General features: G+C 39.4%; 2 protein-coding genes, 1 long non-coding RNA gene and 1 pseudogene across 4 annotated transcripts; 2 read left to right on the forward strand and 2 right to left on the reverse strand.

Moving 5' to 3' along the window:
- The first annotated feature begins 4829 nt into the window (after window positions 1–4829).
- LOC131250167 (pectinesterase inhibitor-like) lies at window positions 4830–5646 on the forward strand. Its single transcript, XM_058250780.1, has one exon. The coding sequence runs from the start codon at window positions 4860–4862 to the stop codon at window positions 5400–5402; it is 543 nt and encodes a 180-aa protein (XP_058106763.1). The 5' UTR covers window positions 4830–4859; the 3' UTR covers window positions 5403–5646.
- Window positions 5647–8561: 2915 nt separating this feature from the next.
- Window positions 8562–11122, forward strand: LOC131250169 (protein MICRORCHIDIA 7-like). The gene is made up of 5 exons (XM_058250781.1): window positions 8562–8815; window positions 9490–9564; window positions 9680–9714; window positions 9800–9878; window positions 10939–11122. Exons 2-5 carry the CDS (start codon window positions 9495–9497, stop codon window positions 11040–11042), a joined length of 288 nt encoding a protein of 95 aa, XP_058106764.1. The 5' UTR covers window positions 8562–8815; window positions 9490–9494; the 3' UTR covers window positions 11043–11122.
- Window positions 11123–12093: 971 nt separating this feature from the next.
- LOC131249798 (plant intracellular Ras-group-related LRR protein 1-like) lies at window positions 12094–13615 on the reverse strand (annotated as a pseudogene).
- A 294-nt stretch (window positions 13616–13909) lies between these two features.
- Window positions 13910–17307, reverse strand: LOC131249321 (uncharacterized). 2 transcript variants are annotated; one of them, XR_009172793.1, is made up of 4 exons: window positions 17101–17307; window positions 15642–17001; window positions 14789–15288; window positions 13910–14710 (listed from the first exon to the last, which is right to left on the reverse strand). It is a non-coding gene; the product is annotated as an uncharacterized LOC131249321 (long non-coding RNA). The 2 variants fall into 2 exon arrangements; XR_009172792.1 differs by having other exon boundaries at window positions 13910–15288.
- Between the last annotated feature and the right edge of the window lie 2183 nt (window positions 17308–19490).

A 19490-nucleotide genomic window follows, 5' to 3' on the forward strand; every position in this document is an offset into this window, starting at 1 on the left:
GTTTTTTGGCTGCCTTCTCAGCCTCCTTTGGAGTCCTATGGGTGTGCTGGCTGCTGCTGGCTGTCTCCCTTCTCACTGCGGTCGCGCTTCGAGGGCCCTCCAGTTTAGGCTTCTGTTATGCTTTTCTGTATAGCCAAGTGTAGCTGTCCTATATGATAGGCAGGGCCCGGATCCTTTTTGTTGGGGCCTGCCCGAATGGCTGTAAATTCTAGTTCTTCATTAATAAAGATCAGGTGGAAAACGATTTCCACCTTGTTTAAATAAAAAAATTTTTTAAAAAAAGTCAGCATGGGAGTGCACTAGATGCAGCACGAGTGATTGCATTAGGCAAAGTGGGTTTGGCATGCTAAACTTCCTTCAAGAATTGAGGTCTTTAGATGGAAGGTCCTGAGTGGCGTGATTCTGGTGGACTCTTATGTGCAGCAAGTTGAGTACATTTGGCATCCATGTGCTCTTGTTATCCCTCTTTGCGAGGTGGCACTGGTCCGAACACCTCCTTCGAAGACCACGACCATCTCTTCTCCTCTGGGGAGCCAGCCCAAGTTTGTTGGCATCACTATAACAATGTTTTCAATATCGAATTCATAAGAGATTATCCCTGCAGTGGAATCAATGGTTCAGATCAGCCAGGAACTCTTCTTAGTTTTATATCTCATGGGTTTGATCCCCTTTGTTCTTGCCGTGGGAAATTTAGGTTGAGAGGAACAACACTCGTCATGAGAATGCTGAAGTTTAATTACACATCCTCTATTATTTTTTGGGTAAACGGATGGTTGGGATCTACTGGTGCCTGCCTTAAACCTGTCCGTGAATGCAATTTATCTCAATCCATCACTCTCCAATCCTTAGGCATCCCTAAGATCAATCCCTGGAAGAGAGATGTTAGAATTATCTCTTGGAAAAGGCCTAGGATGGGATAGGTTAAGTTGAATGTGGATGGTTCATCCAAGGGCAACCTCGGTAGGGGGTTAGCGGGGAAGTATGTAAAAACCAATGTGGTAAATTTCACTTTCATCAAGCTATTTTTCTTCATCTATAGTACATTGCTACGAAGAAAGCCAAAAATGAACAGCATGAGATGTGTTCACCGGTTTAGCATTGTCCATCCCAAACTTGATCAGGGTGGCTCCCTCAAGTGTGTGTGATCTCCAGCTTCCTAAGCACCCTTTTGGCTTTTGATTTTGAGCTTGGTCTCATTTTAACCTCCGGCTTGACTGGATGGGTCGATTGTATGATTTGACTGAGTGAGCTAACTCAATGAGTTGACTAAGTGAGTTGATTCGATGACTTGGGTACTAAGATTTCTAGGGTTTCAGTCTTTTTGAATTTGGGCTTACCGGTTAGGATTAGGATTTTAGATAAGAGTTTAGATTAGGAGGTTCCTATATGGGTTTCCATCCAACTTGATCAGCTTGTCAACCTAAAATGTGGTGTCTACATTATCAAATGGCACCTAAGTCTATCTTACCTTATGAATCGGTTAGATGACAAAATAAATATCACCATGAGCCTAGAAACGTTTTAACAGTGGTGGTAGACATAATTAATATCCCTATTGTTTCCTGTAGTGTGGTCCACTTAAGCTTGAGATATGCTTCATTTTAAGCTCATGGCCTAAAATTAGCTGAAAAATGGATATTAGTGTGGATAAAACGCATACATCATGGCGGCCACCACAAAGTCCTAGCTACTAGGGAATGTGGATTGCCTACTAATGTCATCAGAAGCCAGTAGCTACTGGATGATGTTCTGTGGGGCCCACTATGATCTATGTGTCTTATCTATTTTGTCCATCCATTTTTTTCGGTATAATTTTAAGGTATGAGGGAAAAAAAAAAAAATTCATATCTCATGTGGACCACACCTGATGAAACCGTGAAAATTGAACACCCGCCAATAAAAACTTAATGGGACCCACAAAACTTTTGAATAAAGCTACTATTTGTGTTTTCCCTTCATCCAACTGATGTGACGTAATCATCAGGTTGGCAAATAAACATTACAGGCGTTAGGAAGTTTTTATTAGCGGGCGTTCAGTCACCACTGTTTTGTTGTGGTGCGGTCCACTTGAGATTTGAATCTCTTTCATTTTTGACCTCACGTGCATTATAATGATATGAAAAAATAAATAGATGATTGATGTGGATAAAACACATATATCATATGGTGGGTCCACAGCACCTATACCTCACTGATGGTAGTGTCAGTACTATGGGAGTCGATTAGATGAGATAGGTAGGTGCGATCCCTGTCTGTGGGGATCACAGTGCTATATGTGCCTTAAATCCACACCGAGTCCAACCAGTTTGAAATCTCATTTTAGGACATGATCCTAAAAATGAAGCTGACTCAAATCTTAGGTGGATCCTTTTTCTTTCTTTTTTTTTTTTTTTGGGAAAACAGATTTCATTTCATGGAAAAGAGATACAAGCAGCCTATTTCGGGCAGCAGAAGAGCCGGGGACAAAGCCCGAGCTGCCTATCATGTACTATACAGGGAAAGACTGGGAGTCTTTTCTAATGTATCCTAAATCAGTTTTGTCCAAAATAACCTGCCCCTTGATCAATCTGGGGAGGGAGAAAAGACCATGAAAAAACCTGGAAATCTGCTCGAGCAACCAATCTTGGCCAAGCTATCTGTCGGGCTGTTAGCTTCTCTAAGAACACGAAGAATCCGAAAGTTCTCTTGGATAGATAGCCTTTTAATCCTATTCAACCAAGAAGACCATTTCCAGGAAGGCGAGGAGACTTTGGTAAGACAGCTGACAGCCCAATTTGAATCTGATTCGATGACAATGTTGTGTAATCCAAAAGCCAAGCAGTATTTTTTTTTTTGGTTAGTACACACCCACTGTCAGTACACACTTCATGTTAGCCACCCCCACTAGGGAATCGATACCAAGACCTTAGCGTTGAAATAAGTTTTTTTTAGACCATCATGAACTGCCCGCATCTCAGCCATGTTGTTAGAGGCGACTCCATATCCGCAGGCAAAAGCAAATATCGGGTTTCCGAGGTGATCACCGCAGATGCCTCCACCTCTAGCAGGGCCTGGGTTAGCCAGAGACGAGCCATGTACCTTCAACTTGAAGAAGCCCTCTCAAGGCTTGATCCACTTGATTATGGAGGAGCGGGCTGGGCAGGGATCGGGCGACTGAGGAGGGAGGAGGATCTTAGGTGGATCCTCACCATCAAAAACTTCATGAATTTCACTGGAATGTTTATTTGTCATCTAACCTGTTGATAAGGTCACAAACACTTAGATGAACAGACCACACACATCTCATCTTGTTCCAAAGCTTTTGTGGCACCTCTGTTTCATGTACTATGACTTCAAGCTACTTTATTTTTTTTATCATACCTAAAATGAGCTTTCAATACGGATGGATGCGTACGTGTCACATACATCACTGTGGTCATCATAGTCAGGAGGCCACCTACATAGGTGGATCCGGGTCTCACCTAATCCGCTCCGGTATTCAATCCGGGTCGGCTGCCACCACCCAATCCGCGTGAAGCAAAAAGAACCTTTCCAAAGGCGACCGCTTCGGTTGATCGGTGGATAAACCGAGGTGGGTGGGATCCCTGACCACTGGCCTACTATGATGTATTTTACTTATATCCACACCGTTAATATGTTTTGAAAACTCATTTTATGTAATGGTATTATAAATACGGCAGATCTAGATCTCAAGTGGACTATAATATAGAAAATAGTGATAATCAACCATTAAAAACTTTCCGTGGCTACAAAAGTTTTGGATCAAGCTGATATTTGTTTGTTTTCTTCTTCCAAGTCTTTGTGACCTTATCAATAGGTTGGATGACAAATGAACATTCCAATGATCCCATGAAGTTTTAATGGTGGGGATTCAGTTATTACTGTATGGTCCAACTATGATTTGGATCAACTTCATTTTTGGTCCACTCCCTAAAATGAGCTTTCAAAATGGATGGACGGCGTGAATGTAAAGAACGTGCATCAAAGCAAGCCCCACAGTTATAGATCCACCGACCTCGTGGATCCAAGGATCCACCCAAACCGCGTCATTTAAATGGTGCATTCCCTAATCCATCGAGGTGAGTGGGACCCTTGACTGTGGGGCCCACTGTGACTACATCCATTCCATCCATTAATATTTAAAGCTTAGATTAGGGCATGATCTAAAAAATGAAGCAAATCCAAATTCCAAATGGATATTAGTACAAGAAACAGTGGTGACTGACAATTAAAAAATTCTTGTGGGCCACAAGTACTTTGGATCAAAATAATATTTGTGTGGTCTCTTCATCTAGATGTTTGTTACCTTATCAACGGGTTGGATGGGAAATAAACATTACGATAGAATCCATAAAGCTTTTAATGTTAGGGATTAAATAAAAACTACTTCCTATGGTGTGGTCCACCCAATATTTGAGTCAGCTTCATTTTTGAGATCATGTACTAAAATAATCTTTCAAAATTGTTGGACGGTGTAGATTTAAACCACATGACATGCATCACTGTGAGCCCCAGAGTCAGGTGTCCCATCCACCCATCCGGTTCTCACCTAATCCGCTCCTCACTTTAAATATAACGGTTTTAGCTACTTTTATTTTAAACGATATGAATATAGCAATAATATCGCGATAATGAGATTTTCAAAATCTCAGCTATATTTGTTAATGTAAGGTGTAAAATTTTCCAATGCGCATCGCGCTGCACCAGAGAATGAAATAATGCGACCGGTTCAAACGCCGATTCTCTTCCCTTCTGCACGGGCCACCACCTCAGGCACTACCATATAAAGACCCAAAACCCATCTTCCATCATGCCCTGGTAGAGTGTGATTGTGGAAGTGAAAACGCAACGCAGGGAAAATGTCGAGTCTTCTTTTGAAATTCCTCGTGGTTGTGGTCGTCCTGTTCTCCGTATATCAGTCCACCGCTGCCACCCTTCGCCCCGGAAGGGACCAGACCTTGATCCGCAAGACTTGCAAGAAGACCAGGAACTACAACCAATGCGTGAAATCTCTCAAGGACGATCGCCGTAGCTACGACGCCACCGATGCGCCCGAGCTTGCGAAGATCGCGATCGAGCATGCACTAGCGAATGCTAACCACCTATATAAACAGACGAATGCATTGAGGAAGAAGACGGGATATGACGACAAGACGATCCGAGCAATGGAGACTTGTTCAAAAATATATGGAGAAGCAATCGATTCTCTCATGCAAGCAACACAGGCAATCGGAGCCAAGGATTACAAAAGTGCTAATTTATATACTAGTGAAGTAATCGACGCCGCAGACACTTGTAGTCAGGAGTTCCGGGAGTCAGCTCGGAAAATGCCATTTGCTCGGAGGAATGGAATTCTTAATGACCTCGCAGTTATCGCTTTAGATCTCGTGGCGCATCTTTAGGGTGGATTTTGGTTGCACCAAATATCATGAATTTTCATGATATTTTTTTATTATTAGTCGGTCCAACTTGATTTACATTTTCATGATATTTGGTGCCACAAAATGCAACCATTTTTATTTTTATTTTTATTAATGCTGTTGTTTATTCTATATATAACATAATACAAATAAATCTCAAGGAGAATTTTACATGAACTTTTTATTTTTTTGAAAAATATAAGGGCACACCACCCTATATTATATTATAAGGGGAAAAAAAAAAAACATGTACACGTGTTGGGGGGAGAGGATTAGGTGCGGCCCTTAGCGTGGGGCCCACCCTGATGATTGTAATGTTTATCCATTTACATTTACTTTTCTTTTTTTTTTTCCCCTTATGGGATTTTTCTATATGTCAGCCTGTATTTTCAGCTATGGATGTGAAAACTCTTACTTTTTAAACTATTTCTTAAAATTCGCTTATCAATTTCATATACGTCCTGCAATGGTCATATACGTCCTCCAATAGCCTGCATTGACGGGCACTAAACCGATAAAGTCATTAAGTGCAGAGAAGGTAATTTTATCCTTAATGGACTGCACGTATTATTATTTGACATCTTCTTGTACTTCTACCTTTCCCAAATTACATACTACCTTCCTATTTTGTCATTGTTTCAGTCGATTCATGCATACTGCAAGTTTGAACACTGAAGTGTGGGCCGATCATGATTTATGTATTTTATAGTCTTTGTCCATCCAATTTTTTAAGCCGTGTGATTCCAAAATGAGGTAGATCCAAATCTCTTGTGGACCACACCATAGGCAACGATGGTGATTGAACGGCCCACGGTTGAAAACTTCCCTGAGCCACAAAAGTTTTACATCAGGCTAATATTTGTGTTTTCCTTCTGTTCATCCCTATTATCGACATCCCCTACGAAGACCAATCAGGAGTTACGTGTGATTTGTACGGATCATCATTGTGCATTTGAAGATCTATAGATATGTATGGAGAAGATTTCTTGATAACTGGAGCTGAAACGTATTGGATGGTATCGTGTGTTGCTTAAGCACCTGATGAAGAAGCAATCATTTGCAAACGGTTATAGGATAAATGGCGAGAGGAGAAGCAAATGAGTTCAAGTAGTACTGAACAATTATAATAACCATCGAAACATGGGAAGAATCCAGGTGGATGGATCAAAGCTATAAATAGCAAATAAACCAATATAGAAGATTTCGTCTAATACCAATCCAAACAAATGAAATCTATCTTTCAATTACCTTTTTTAATTTGTCAGTTCATTTACATTCCATAGTGTAAACCTCTATCTTTCTTGTCAAGCAAATTATATTTCTTAGTGTAATTATTTATTTTTCAACCTGCTGTTTACATTCCGTATAGTGTAATCCATAGCGTTAACTAAGTAACCGGTAATCTTTAGCTATAATTTGAGTCCAAGCTGTATGTTGGATTCAGTTCATCAATCAGAAAGGTGTTCTGTAACTATTCTTCACGACCGACTGTAAGAATTTCTTTTCTCATTTCATTTATCAGTATCGAAAAATCTTTTCCTACGAAAGGCAAAGGTGCAACCCATCATCAGAGGACGAACCTCACCCTCTAAATATCGCCTGATCAAATTTTACACATTGAGTGAGTGACTAGAAGACGACTGATCTCACCAGATCTCGATCATACACTATTTGTCTGCTTATTTTAGTGCTTAGGGTCATTGTTGTTCAGTTCAACTTGAAGCTGCAATTTCAATTTTGGCACGCCTACACATGCCTAATGCCAAAAAATCAGCAACACCTTCATCCAAGTCTGCAAACAAACAAGCATTATAGTGAGCCTTAAGAAGTTTTTAATAATGGGTGTTCAATCACCACTATTTTCCTATGGTGTGGTCCACTTGAGATTTAGATATGCTTCATTTTTTCAGCTCATATCCTAAAATGATAATATAAAATGATGAATGGTGTGGATAAGACATATTTGGGATTGTATGCCTTGCATCACGTCACTCTCCATGCCCTGCATCCTTTTTTCATATTTTAGAAGAATGTGTGACAAGAGTTTTGTGAGAAATCCATATATTGTTTAAGAGCATGGCAAAAAAAGAAAACGAAAAAAAGATGAAAATATTTCATTAATGCTTAAGTGGACAACATGAGAAAGAAAGATTGAAGATTGAATGCCACTCATTGAAATATTGGTGGAGCCACAACTTGTTTGTGAGAAATCTATCCCATCCATTTATTTCTCTACTTCAATTTTGGGCAGATCTAAAGCTTAAGTGAGCGACACAACAGGAAACAGTGGAAAAGTATGCTCACCATTGACATATCTAGGGCCATCATGTGCCCACTTTAAGCATGGGATCTACCCCATTTTTGGACTCATGCTTTTAAATGAGCTGGAAAAAACAGATGAACAAGGAAGATTTCTCATGAACATAAGGTGGGCTGATGTAAGCGGAGGTGAGGGTTGCACGAAAACAATGTTCACCAGAGCTATGTTGGACATTGAAGTGCAGGAGAGAGGGTTGCCTGACCGTATGTGCAGCCCACCATAACGTTTGAGACAAATCTACCCCTCCATCTATTTTCCAACTCATTTCGGACATGGCCCCAAAAATGAAACAGATACAAATCTCAAGTGGGCCACATGACCATGAAAGATTCAGGATTGAATGCCCATCATTGAAACATTGGCAAGGCCATAGATTATTTGTGATAAATCCACTGGTCCATCTGGTTTTTTTTTTCCTCATTTCATGGTATTGGGTAAAAAATGAGTCAATACTTGGCCTGATGACAAGGCAATTCGAAGCTCAACACATCACTACACCAATATAGCAAATTTGGAACGACCACGGTTTTGGCTCTCGAACGGTTTAATCCGTTCCAGATTTGGAACCGTACCAGAACCAAAAAAATAAAATAATAAAACCTAATTTTAAACCGTACCAGAACCGAACTCTCTCACCCACTCCCCACCCCTCCGTCCCTCTCTCTCTCTCTCTCTCTCTCTCTCTCTCACTCACTCTCACGGAATCCACCGTCAAGCAAGAAATCATCGAATGGCTCAAAGCATGTCGCTGAAATCAATCTCAGCAGCAGCAGCGATTCCGATTCCGATTCGGACTCCGATGAGGAATTTCCTCCTGCCAAAAGACCTAGGGTTTCTAGCGATGAAGAAGAAGGAGAATCTTCTTCAATCAAGAAGCCGAAATCTGACGATTTGAGATTCATTCTCCCGCTTGGATTCCTAGATCCGCTTCCCCCTTAAGATCCCACCCCACTGCCGCTTCCTCAGGCGCCCCCACAGCTGAGATCGAAGGTCGCGATTCGAACCTGCAAGCAGTTCTGGAAAGCTGGGGACTACGAGGGCGATACTGTCAAGGGTTTGGAACCCTCTGCCTCCGGTAATACTGCAATTTTATAGAAAACAAGAGATGCTTTTATTTGTTCAGTGGCCCAGTGCTTCATGCAAGTGAGTCACCCAACTTTCTGGTGATTCTTGATTGTTCATTTGGTGGACCCAAACTGGGTGGTGATGGACTGAAAAATTCTTCAATTGAACAATCCCAGCTGTTGCTTTCTGGACTTTTTTCTTCCCCACTGCATTAGTACCATTGGCTTTATTTCATGTTTAACCGTCCATTTTCTGGGCTACAATCATATATTTGGAATGATCCGACTGGGGAGTTCTTATCAGCATCACCTTTTCCCAGTGTGGCCTAGTTTTTGAATGGTCTGGATCACTTGAAAGCTGGACCACGCATGAGAAATGGAGGTCCAAATGGAAAGAAAACTAGTTTAGGCTGAGATTGTGTATTTCAGGTGTTACTCATTTGGGTTGGATATTTCTTTTCATTGATTTCACAAGGCTACTCTGTAATTTATATTATTTTTATGCATTTGCTTGCAATCCGATCAGACAGTCAATTGATACTATGTTAGTGAAATTGGTGTTTTTACTAGTTTGGGCTGAGATTGTGTATTTCTTATGTGTAGCTCAACCTTATGACATTTTTTTTTTTACTGCTTTACTTGTCAATGTGACTAATATAACAGGTTATTACACTCTATTTTGCAGGGGGTATGGATCATGATGGGGTCCACCCCAAGATTCTACATTCAAATGCAACTAGCCATAAGTGGGCTCTTGGAGGTACCTTCTGTGACATAATAAGCATTTTTCCGCAAATTAACAATTTTCTTTAAAGATTATTATTATATTTAATATTTTGGATTTAGTCAAAAGAGTTGCCATTTTTCTTCCACAGCTTTTGCAGAGCTATTGGACAATTCTTTGGATGAGGTATTTGCAATTGTTTATTCCTTGAAGCCTGCCAGCATGACTATTCTTATTCTTGCATTTTGTAAGATGCCGATTTTCTTCTTAGGTTTGCCATGGAGCTACTTATGTGAACATTGATGTGCTAGAAATTAAGAAGGATAAGAGCAGAATCTTGCTGATTGATGGTATGGAGCTTTGCTTATTGTTTGGTTCATTATGTTTGGTCTAGACAAATAACTTTTTCAGCTTGGTTCACTTTAAGGGTCGTTTAGATGTGTGGAAGCAGGGAGTTTTGGAAGACAACTTCCGTGGAATTAGGACATTTCTGTGGTTTGGAATGCCATATCTATATGGAAGGATCTTCCAAAGGAAGCTATATTCCTCAAAAGCTAGGAATATAGCTTCCATCCAAAAAGCTAAGATGCAGGTTTCCATGGAAAATCCCTTTTCATCTTTGATGCCCTTGGTTGAAACCTTAGCCTTCCTCTCCTACTCTCGCCCATCTCTCTCTCTCCATTGAATCGTTCAACTAAAGTGATGTTTGAGAGGGACGGGATCAACAGTGGTCCTGCATGATGGACTGTCTGTATCGATGCTTAGCCCTTTCTAGAACAATCAATATGGATTATGGACCGACTGTTTTCATGCCAATGCCCTTTTTCCTTGCCACTAATGGATGGTTAGGATATTCCGGCCAAAGGGATTTAAGAGGGATGGGCAATAAAAGGCAGTCCCCACATAATGGACAACCATCATCAATAATCAAACATTTTTCTGGCATAATCAGCATTGACCATCCAATCTCCTAGCCATTGGTTATCATCATTATCATCATCACCAAAGCCTTGTCCCAACTAGTTGCTGACGGCTTTACGAAAACTCTTCTAGCAAAGAATGTGGCATAGAGGGCAATCAATCAGTAGGGAGGCCAATCAGAACTATACATTTCCTATTGCTAGATCTATTATTTTACAACATATGGTAATTGGACCAGTTTCTGTAAATTAAACCTGGATGTTTAAGATTGTGGGTGTGAGGATTTCACATATGGCATTGGCATTGGCATTTTGAAACTCTATTGTTTGCATCGCCTGCCATATAAACCTTTTCGGGAAAAAAAAACGGTACAATTTTGATTGTTTTGAATTATCATCTGCATGCCATGTGTATAATAGATTACTAACATAGTAAAACGGTTGTTACACATCTGACCATCTGCCGAACAATTTTGATTGTTTCCACTAGAACCTGAGCATTATCGAGGGCCCAAGCTTAAAGTTGCTATCATTGGAGCTAGGTTGGCTGGCTGGCATGTCTACTGCAGTGGAGCTTTTGGATCAAGGCCATGAGGTTTGGCTCAAATTTTCTCTAGAATGGTTCTTCTTCTTAGGTCGATCTTATGCATATCCTTTATGATTGTGTGCTACTGTAGTTTGAGGTATTTAGGCCTGCAGATCATGCTTGTTCCCTTGAGTTTTGAGTCATCACTATTGGTTTCTGCCAGAAAGAATAAAAATTTTGATTGCAAGTATATTCCGCTGATTATTCTAGATGGGCAAAGAACCCCTGCTAACACATTAAGTTCCAAATCTCCATGGAGCCTTTTGTGACAAGGAACCTTTTTTTTTAAAATTAAAAAAAAAAAAAAAATTACAAATTTTCAAACAGCGCACAACATAGATTTGTATCTACTAATTTTTATTTGTAATCTTCACAGAAAACTTTTACTTGGAAAATGTGAGATTACATGTGTAATGCCATTATATTATCCATCATGATGCCATTATGATATAGAAATATTAGATTTGTAGAACTGATTAAGTATACTTCCAATTCCACAAATCTTATTTTCGGAGCTTGCAGATTGTAGTTCTGAGTAGTATTTGGTAGGCAAAAATTGTCATTTAGGAACAGTTTAAAACCGTTCCTAAATGTAGCGTCGCAGAAAATAAGGAACAGTTCAGAACCATTTTGGGTACATTTCAATTTTTAGAAACGGTTTAAAACCGTTTTGGTGCCAATGGTCACATTTTCAGCACAAAATTTTAGAAACGGTTTTAAACACTTCTTAATGTTGCCAACGATCAGATTTTAGGACAGAATTTTAGGAAAATTTTAGAGAATTGTATTATATGCCAAATAATTATACAAATAGAAGAAAATGACAATAGAATGATTCACACATAATAATCTTTTCCTTCTTTTCTAGTACACATTTCAATTCCAATTCCAATTCCAATTTCCAATTTCAATACAACATTTCATTTGCAGGCAACTATAATCCAACAATTCCTATCTTGAGTGCTAGGAACCCACTATAGCTACCCGCCTTTCTCTTTTGCAAACACAAGCTACATGCAAAGCAAATGCTCCTCTCTCTTCAATGGCTCAGTTGGTTGCTCATACAAAGGTCTCTCTCTTCAATGGCTCAGCTGGCTGCTCATACGAAGGTGTTGCCTGTTGCCTAGAATTGTTTGAAGTTCGATTATCAGGTTCTCTTCTTGCTGCGAGAATGTGCCTCTTAAGATTAGGCCTCAGGTAATTTATCCACCTCAGTCTGCAGCTCTTTCCACACCTTTGCAGACCTGCAATTTTCCCATACTTAGAGAATAATTCAACAAAACCCAACTAGAAAATAAATCAAGAAAAATTTAAATCCAAATTCTGTAGATGATCCTAAATATAGCAGATGGCAGTGCGAATATGCCAATGGACTTTGTGTATCAGGTGTACAACATCACCTATTTGGATGCATGTAACAGTCAATGTTGGTGTAAATAGGCATGTAAGATTATATTTATTCCCTACTAGGCTTGTTTGGGAGAATTTTATTAGAAACCATTCTAATCTAATTAAGGGGAGTTAGTACAAGCACAGCATTCAATGGAAGCTAGCCCACAACTTATTTTGAGAGGATTTGTTTTCAATTTTCAGAAAAAATAATACAATTCAATACACCAAGTGGCACGTGCAATGCATGTAATAGATGGATGTGGGAAGACAAGCAATGAATTGATATTGATATTCTGAAGATTTCGAGATTTGTTAGTCTCCCAATCGCATGTGGCAGACCACGGAGCTCATTAAAGTGGGCATCCAGATGGAGCAAAGATTTCATCTCGCAGATGGAGGTGGGAAGTGAGTGAATCTTATTGAGGTGAACAGAGAGCTTTCGGAGTTTCACTAATTCGTAGCCAATGTTGGTGGGCAAATATGTTATTTCATTGAAACTTGCATCCAACTCCAACAATGACCTGGTTTGAAATAACACTGATAAAGATGTACTGGCAGAAAATGCAACTGCTAATGTTTAGAAAGAGAGTTGTAAGAAAAATACTCAATGATAGCATTACCTGGGGTCCTCAGATTAAACAACAGTCCGATGGAGTCCGGCAGCAATGTCTAAAGGTTGGAAGAAAGGTGAAGCTCCTTTAGATTTTCTAGCCCTGCTATGGAATCAGGAATTACCTGCTTCCTTGGACAAAAACATAGCAAATTAGGACTGATGCAGGAGGCTGAATCCCAATGAACAAGAATTCAACCAAGTAATTTACTAATATCACAACCAGTTAATGCATTCTCTTCCCAACCATCTATGTGATATCAAGTCTCAAACAAGTATCAAATAAAAATAAAAAGAACTGCTCTAACTACTTAGCCTATATTCTTTTTGAAAGGGTAAGTAAACACACTAAATAATATGATTGGCTACACGGGGTGCAGCTGCAGTCATGGAATCTGAAGTCTCATAAGTTGACCTGATATAATGCATTTTATTTTTATTTTTTTGAAAAGTCACATAATGTATTACAAGGAAAGAAAGAAAAATGATGCCAGAAATACAGGAGACCCTCAGATGTAGAAGAAACAATAATCCATTATTTGCTGATGTCATAAAATTCAGAATATCAATGTCAGACATGGATGCCAATGCACGCATCAAGCATGTGGATGGATGATTTCACAGTATGGAATTTTGGATGTAATTCTCTATCTATGCAGGTTAATATTTACTTTTGTTACCAAAAAATTAAAAAAAATAATAAAAAAATTAAAAATTAAAAATTAAAAAAAAATAAAAAAAAGTTGTTGTTTCTGAAGCATTGTCCTTTTTTGGATGCATAACTACATTGAAAGGAAAGGATATCATGAACATATATGAATACAATACAACATAGAAAAATATTCATAAAAAAAAAAAAGTAGAAGAAAATCGAAACCCTAGATCTAGAAAGCTTTGAGAAATGAGAAATGTCTGATTTAGAACCTTAGATCTTACATAGAGAGAGAAAGAGGGTACCTGTGTTGCTTTCTAGAAGAGAGAGAGAGATGAGGTTTGGGGATGAACGATTTTGCATGAACCACTACCATTCTGCAACCATGCTGATGCATGACCATATATTCCATGAACCAAACTACAGCCTGTTATAGAGACCACATCAATGCCACATCCTAATGAACGATGCCGGATTAAGAATTCTAACAGCATGAAACTCTTCGCATGTCGTTGAAGAAAAGGGAACTTAATATAAAAAATGAAAAAAGTAGCTTAAATGTTTCTGTAATAATGCAGTCAGGTAAAGCAAACAAGTCACCAAGCAACTGCACTGCTTTCAGCTGAACATCCAACTGATTTGTTTGCAGAAGGTGAAACTTGAACAGTAAGAACCAGTTTGTTGGACTCAAATGATCTTGCAAAGCAGTTGTGAAATGAATAAAGTTTTAAAATCTAACTATGAAAGAAAAATCATCTAAAATTTGCAGAGCACACGATAGCAATGTATATTACAACTAGAATCACGTTGCAAGTTTCGCTAAAAGAAAAAGCAGCTCCTAAAAGTTTTTTTTTTCATAAATTGCACAATTTGTCAATTTGAATTGGTAAAATATATGGTTTGGGATTAAGAATCATACAATTACAAACCAGATGAGAAGAAACTTCCCTATGAACATGGATAGATCATGACTGTCCATTCTCTACAATCATGTGGAAGGATCTGAAACCATAAAAGAAGAACTGGATACGAGAAGAAGTGAATTTAAATTCCTAAATAAAACAAAGGAGTAAAATTCAAGAAATTTGTACACTATATACCTCAATTGCAGACACGTGTCTTGCACTTTGCAATCTCAAAGAGATTTGTATCAGTTTTCAGTCTGAAACTCACACTATATACCTCTTGTCACCCTACCCTGCATGACCACAAAACAAAAGGCAGCAAAGGGACAAAAAAGGAATGGTAGTGAGGCTACTAAGGATGGCTGTTAATGATGTGAGTTTCTACAACTGTTTCTGTTCTTACTTGGCAAACACACAAGAATTCTTAAATGGATGGTGGATGCATAGCTTATACAAATGACAACTGTTTGGTTGCTACAGTACACAAAAATAAATCCAATCTATGCAAATGATATGTTTTAGATAAACAAAGACACCAAGACTCCAATTTTAACTTCTGGGCAGAAAACCTCTGCATTGTCACCCCATATGAACTTCATCCTGCCCATGGCATAAGGTGGGTATGCCACCATGTCCCCTTTTCTAACTTCGAATCCATCTGGTAAGGTATCGTCTGCTAGGCAGTATTTCCCATCCTAGAAACATTAAAAAATCAATACAAATGCCATCAACAATTTATTTAAGAAATTTTATATGTGATTAGATGTAGTAATTGAACTCCGATTGCCCACATGCAAATGTAAAATGTGTTTGTTTGATCTGGGCGTTACTTAGGTTGCATGCAACTCTCAGATTACAAAAAGTGCTAGCACAAACAATCTAAGTATTGAAATAAACCATTGTAAATAAATGCCATTTGATGATGTGTTCGAGCATATACCCATCCTGTTCTCCAAAAAGTATTGCCGTAGACATCAAAAAGAAGACTAATTCTTAGGTCACAGCAAAGCAGTACACAACACAAACTTTTTAGACTAAGGGAACATACTTCATCTAAAAACTGATCCTTCAAGGATCCTCTAGCTTTCTTAATGATTTGGATGGCCTCTTAAGTTTGTACTTCCCTGCCAAGAAAAGCGATGATTTAGAATAAAGCTGAAATTGAATTGTCACAACTAAAACAAAATAATTCAGTTTAGCATGGTATAATATGACATGGAATTGCAAAAAATTATCCTAAATAAACAAATACAGAAAGATCCCAAGCTTTCAAGGCCCAACATTTTTTAAATAAAAAGAAAAAAAGTAAAAAAAAAAAAAGGATATTATTGGACTACTTTCTCCAAATCCTCTCGCAAACATGTATCAGTAGATTGTCTCCTTGCAATCAAATGATTTCAGAAATTTAACAAAAAAACAGATCAGTAAATACTCAATTCCGTAGACTATGAAAAACTACCCAAGAATTGTATTGGCATGGAACTATGAAGATGCATATGCCTTCTTGAAGATGCAAACTTCAAAGTGGTATTGTTGCAATGCTGCATCCAAATAAGCACTTGAAGTACAAAATCCCCAAATTGAAGTAAAATCCTGACAACCCAAGCAAGGATTTCAACATTTCATCAATCTTGAAACTTTCATCTATGATGAGCACTGCATGGTGAATGGTCCATATTACAAGGCAATTCATAAACATGGCAAGTATGGTGTCTGATTCCTCAAGGCATGTTCCAACAGTAAATGAAATAAAAGATGGAAGTAAACCAGAATGAAATTATAGAAGCACAAAGAACAATACCTTGTATGAAAGTTTTGTGTGAATTGCATGTAACTAAGTTGTTCATCAGTGGCCTCAAGCCAACTATCAAGAAGAAACATCTCACCAAGTGACTAAAAAGCAGAACATGCATATAGACTAAACCAATTTCAGTAACTCTTTTTTTTTAATGAAACCAGTGGAATCACCCCACCTGTATTTTATTGCCAAAAGAAAAATAAATTTGAAATCAACAGATTTAGAACTTCTGAAGCATCAGCAGTTTCTGATGCAACCTGCTATCGCATGACATATATTAGTGGAAGTGTCAAAATTCTCATAGGGGCAAGAATGAAGTGGATCCAATAACTTCTGCATAAGTACTACCTAAAGATGCATTTAGAACTTCATCTTTTGGATGGTTGAACTTGCATCTGAGACCGATCTTGCACCTGTATGTCTTCAAGAAGTACTGGCCACATTGAGGGATGAGGAAACAAGTAAAACACCTCATTCTTAATTTGCTCAAGTTCCAAATTTACAATTTTGGTGTACTGTCCAGTCATCAAGTGCTAGCAAGGAAATGCCTATGAATACACCTCATGCCCAGGAGAAACATTAACATCATTGTCCTTAAAGCATCAAAGATCTGTTGAAAAAAAAATATTCACAAACAGATTAACCTCTCTCTGAACTGCTAGCATGCTTTGCAAGGCAGTTGCATTTTTATGCATGTATCTCATCTTACCTGCAACTCCAATTGCAATGCCCTCAAATACAGAGTGAAAACAGTGGGCAACAATCAGCAAAATGCTATCACCGGATGAACCAACCGTAGGAGGTGGTTTTATAAATTGAGTTTCCCTTCCATCATTGACCTGTAGAGACATGCATGCCAAAAGGAACGTTCAGAAGTAATAGGCTAAGCAGTGGATACTTGATTACACATCTACTATCAGAATTATGGTATCAATTGATTCAATTCACTAATGCCTTGACTTAGGAGCCACCGGAATATTTATTTTCCATCCAAGATAAGGTCACAAAGATATGGAAGAACCATACAAATATCAGCTTTATCCAAAAACTTTTGTGGCTCACAAGAAGTTTTTAATGGTCAATTACTATAGTTTTCATGTTGTAGTCCACCTAAGATTTGGATATGCTTCATTTTTTATATCATGCTTTAGAATGATCTTAAAAAATGGATAGACGGCATGGATGTATGACACATATATCAGAAAGATTCATTGCCATGATAAATAGAACAAAAGCAACAACAACAATAATAACAGAGCGGCGGACGGCCTGGCTGCATGGGCAGCTTCAATGGGACCTTCCCCTCTTTTCTTTTCTTTTCTTTTCTTTTTTTCCTCAAGAAGGTGGGAGCACACAACCTGAAACTGTATTGATCGAGAAAATTGCTTGTACAACCAATAGGTGGGCAGAACAAAAAAGCACCGTGCCACACCTATCTAAATGAGAACCTATATAACGCTGAAAAACCAAAACCTGTGAAAGGCATGTGCCTGAGCATATGACAGATAGTTAAACTCACTTTTCTAAGCTCTCTTGGCTACTCAGAACAAGAGCCAGAATATATAAGCATCAGGTGTCAAACCCTCCATCAGGAATCAGTGGCTTGGAAAATCTTCCCCATTCGCCCCTCCAGCGCAGGCAGCAGGCAAGTGGACAAAAAGCAGAACCTGCACCATTGATCCAGCAGCCACTAGATTTTTAGCAGTCATTAGCTCAAGCAAGAATTGCACAGCCCATTCCTCAATTGTGAAAGCCATCAAACCCGGGAGGCATCCCAACCAATCCCGAATCCATAGAGCCAGCTCAGCAGCCACTCCAATTAATCAGTCTTCTCACCGAAAATGGCCAATTCCTAACTAGTCCGGCCACCGTTCAACAGGTGCATCAACAGCTGCCCCTCCACTGGAACATCTAGACAAATGGCAGGGGAGCTTGAGTGGAAGAGTGATCCAGAATCCAGTTGCTCATAGCACCATTTGGGATGCCCCCATAAGCTGAAAGAGCCTCTGGCTGCTCGATCGGGGATTATAAGGACCACCATCCATAGAAGCAGCAGAAAAATCCTCATGCTTTGGCTCTACGAACTGCCTGAGAGCACACTGCAGGGGTCTCCCCACAAGGATGGAGATCAAACCTCTGCAGAGACTGATACTGCTGAATCTACACCCCTAGAAGGACTCTGAGCTACTGCAAATGACAAACAGGCTACCAGAACATATCCACCCATTCCTCCACAAATGTTGCTGCCTACAGTGGATCCGAATTCTATAAACTGGCCCTCCACACACCTCCAAGAATCAGCACTTAATTCCTTCTCAACCTCAACACTATCCTTTGCTGTTTATCTGTCATAGCTTTAGCTTAGGCAAAGCTTTGCTTATACTGCCTGGGTTAGAGAGAGGAGAACCAGGAAGCAGAAAAGTCCCTGGTTAGAGTCAACCCACTCCCGTTTTTTATTTTGTCATTCTAATCAAGCCTAAGCCTGCACTGTCTAGAACTAGGGAGCCCCTAATTTTGATTAGGAGGTAAGATCTGGAACGATATAGGATGTCCGGACTGCCGCTGCTAGCCATTTTTGCAAGGCCGTCTGCTACCAAGTTGCCTTCTCGGAAGGTGAGAGTTAAAAGGAGGTTGAGAGGTTCTGTGAGGCTGAGAATGAGACCCAATTGGTATCAGATTTTCCAGCATCTAGACGAAACAGGGGAGGAGATGGCTTCCACAATAACTCTAGAGTCAGATTCAACAATAATATTAGATAGTCCCATATCTTTGCAGATCTGCAGACCGTCTACCATAGCTTGAGCTTCTGCGAAGGTGTTTGTAACCATACCATAGTTTTCGTGGAATGCATAAATGAAAGCGCCCAAGTGGTCTCTAGATACTCCCCCGCCTCCTCCTATTCCCGGGTTCCCCTGACAGAACCGTCTACAATGAGCTTCAGCTGACCTGCGTCAGGTTTATCCCATTTAACTATTAGGATAGGTTCAGATGCGTCTGAGGGATTATCGTCCACGCCAAATGCTTGCCCGATGATGACTTCTTAAGCACATTTCCTTAGGCAGGAAGATGATAGCCCACTACTTTCAGCCAGGGAGAGAT

The sequence above is a fragment of the Magnolia sinica genome, chromosome 6 (genome assembly GCF_029962835.1).
Source record: "Magnolia sinica isolate HGM2019 chromosome 6, MsV1, whole genome shotgun sequence".
NCBI classification, from domain to species: domain Eukaryota; kingdom Viridiplantae; phylum Streptophyta; class Magnoliopsida; order Magnoliales; family Magnoliaceae; genus Magnolia; species Magnolia sinica.

What these genes read in the sequence shown, in the direction of transcription:
- LOC131250167 (XM_058250780.1), top strand. Translation starts at nt 4,860, where the DNA reads ATGTCGAGTCTTCTTTTGAAATTCCTCGTGGTTGTGGTCGTCCTGTTC.
- LOC131250169 (XM_058250781.1), top strand. Translation starts at nt 9,495, where the DNA reads ATGGATCATGATGGGGTCCACCCCAAGATTCTACATTCAAATGCAACT. An exon ending in CCATAAGTGGGCTCTTGGAG is followed by an intron (nt 9,565 to 9,679) that starts GTACCTTCTGTG and finishes TTTCTTCCACAG; the next exon opens with CTTTTGCAGAGCTATTGGAC. An exon ending in CAGAATCTTGCTGATTGATG is followed by an intron (nt 9,879 to 10,938) that starts GTATGGAGCTTT and finishes TGTTTCCACTAG; the next exon opens with AACCTGAGCATTATCGAGGG.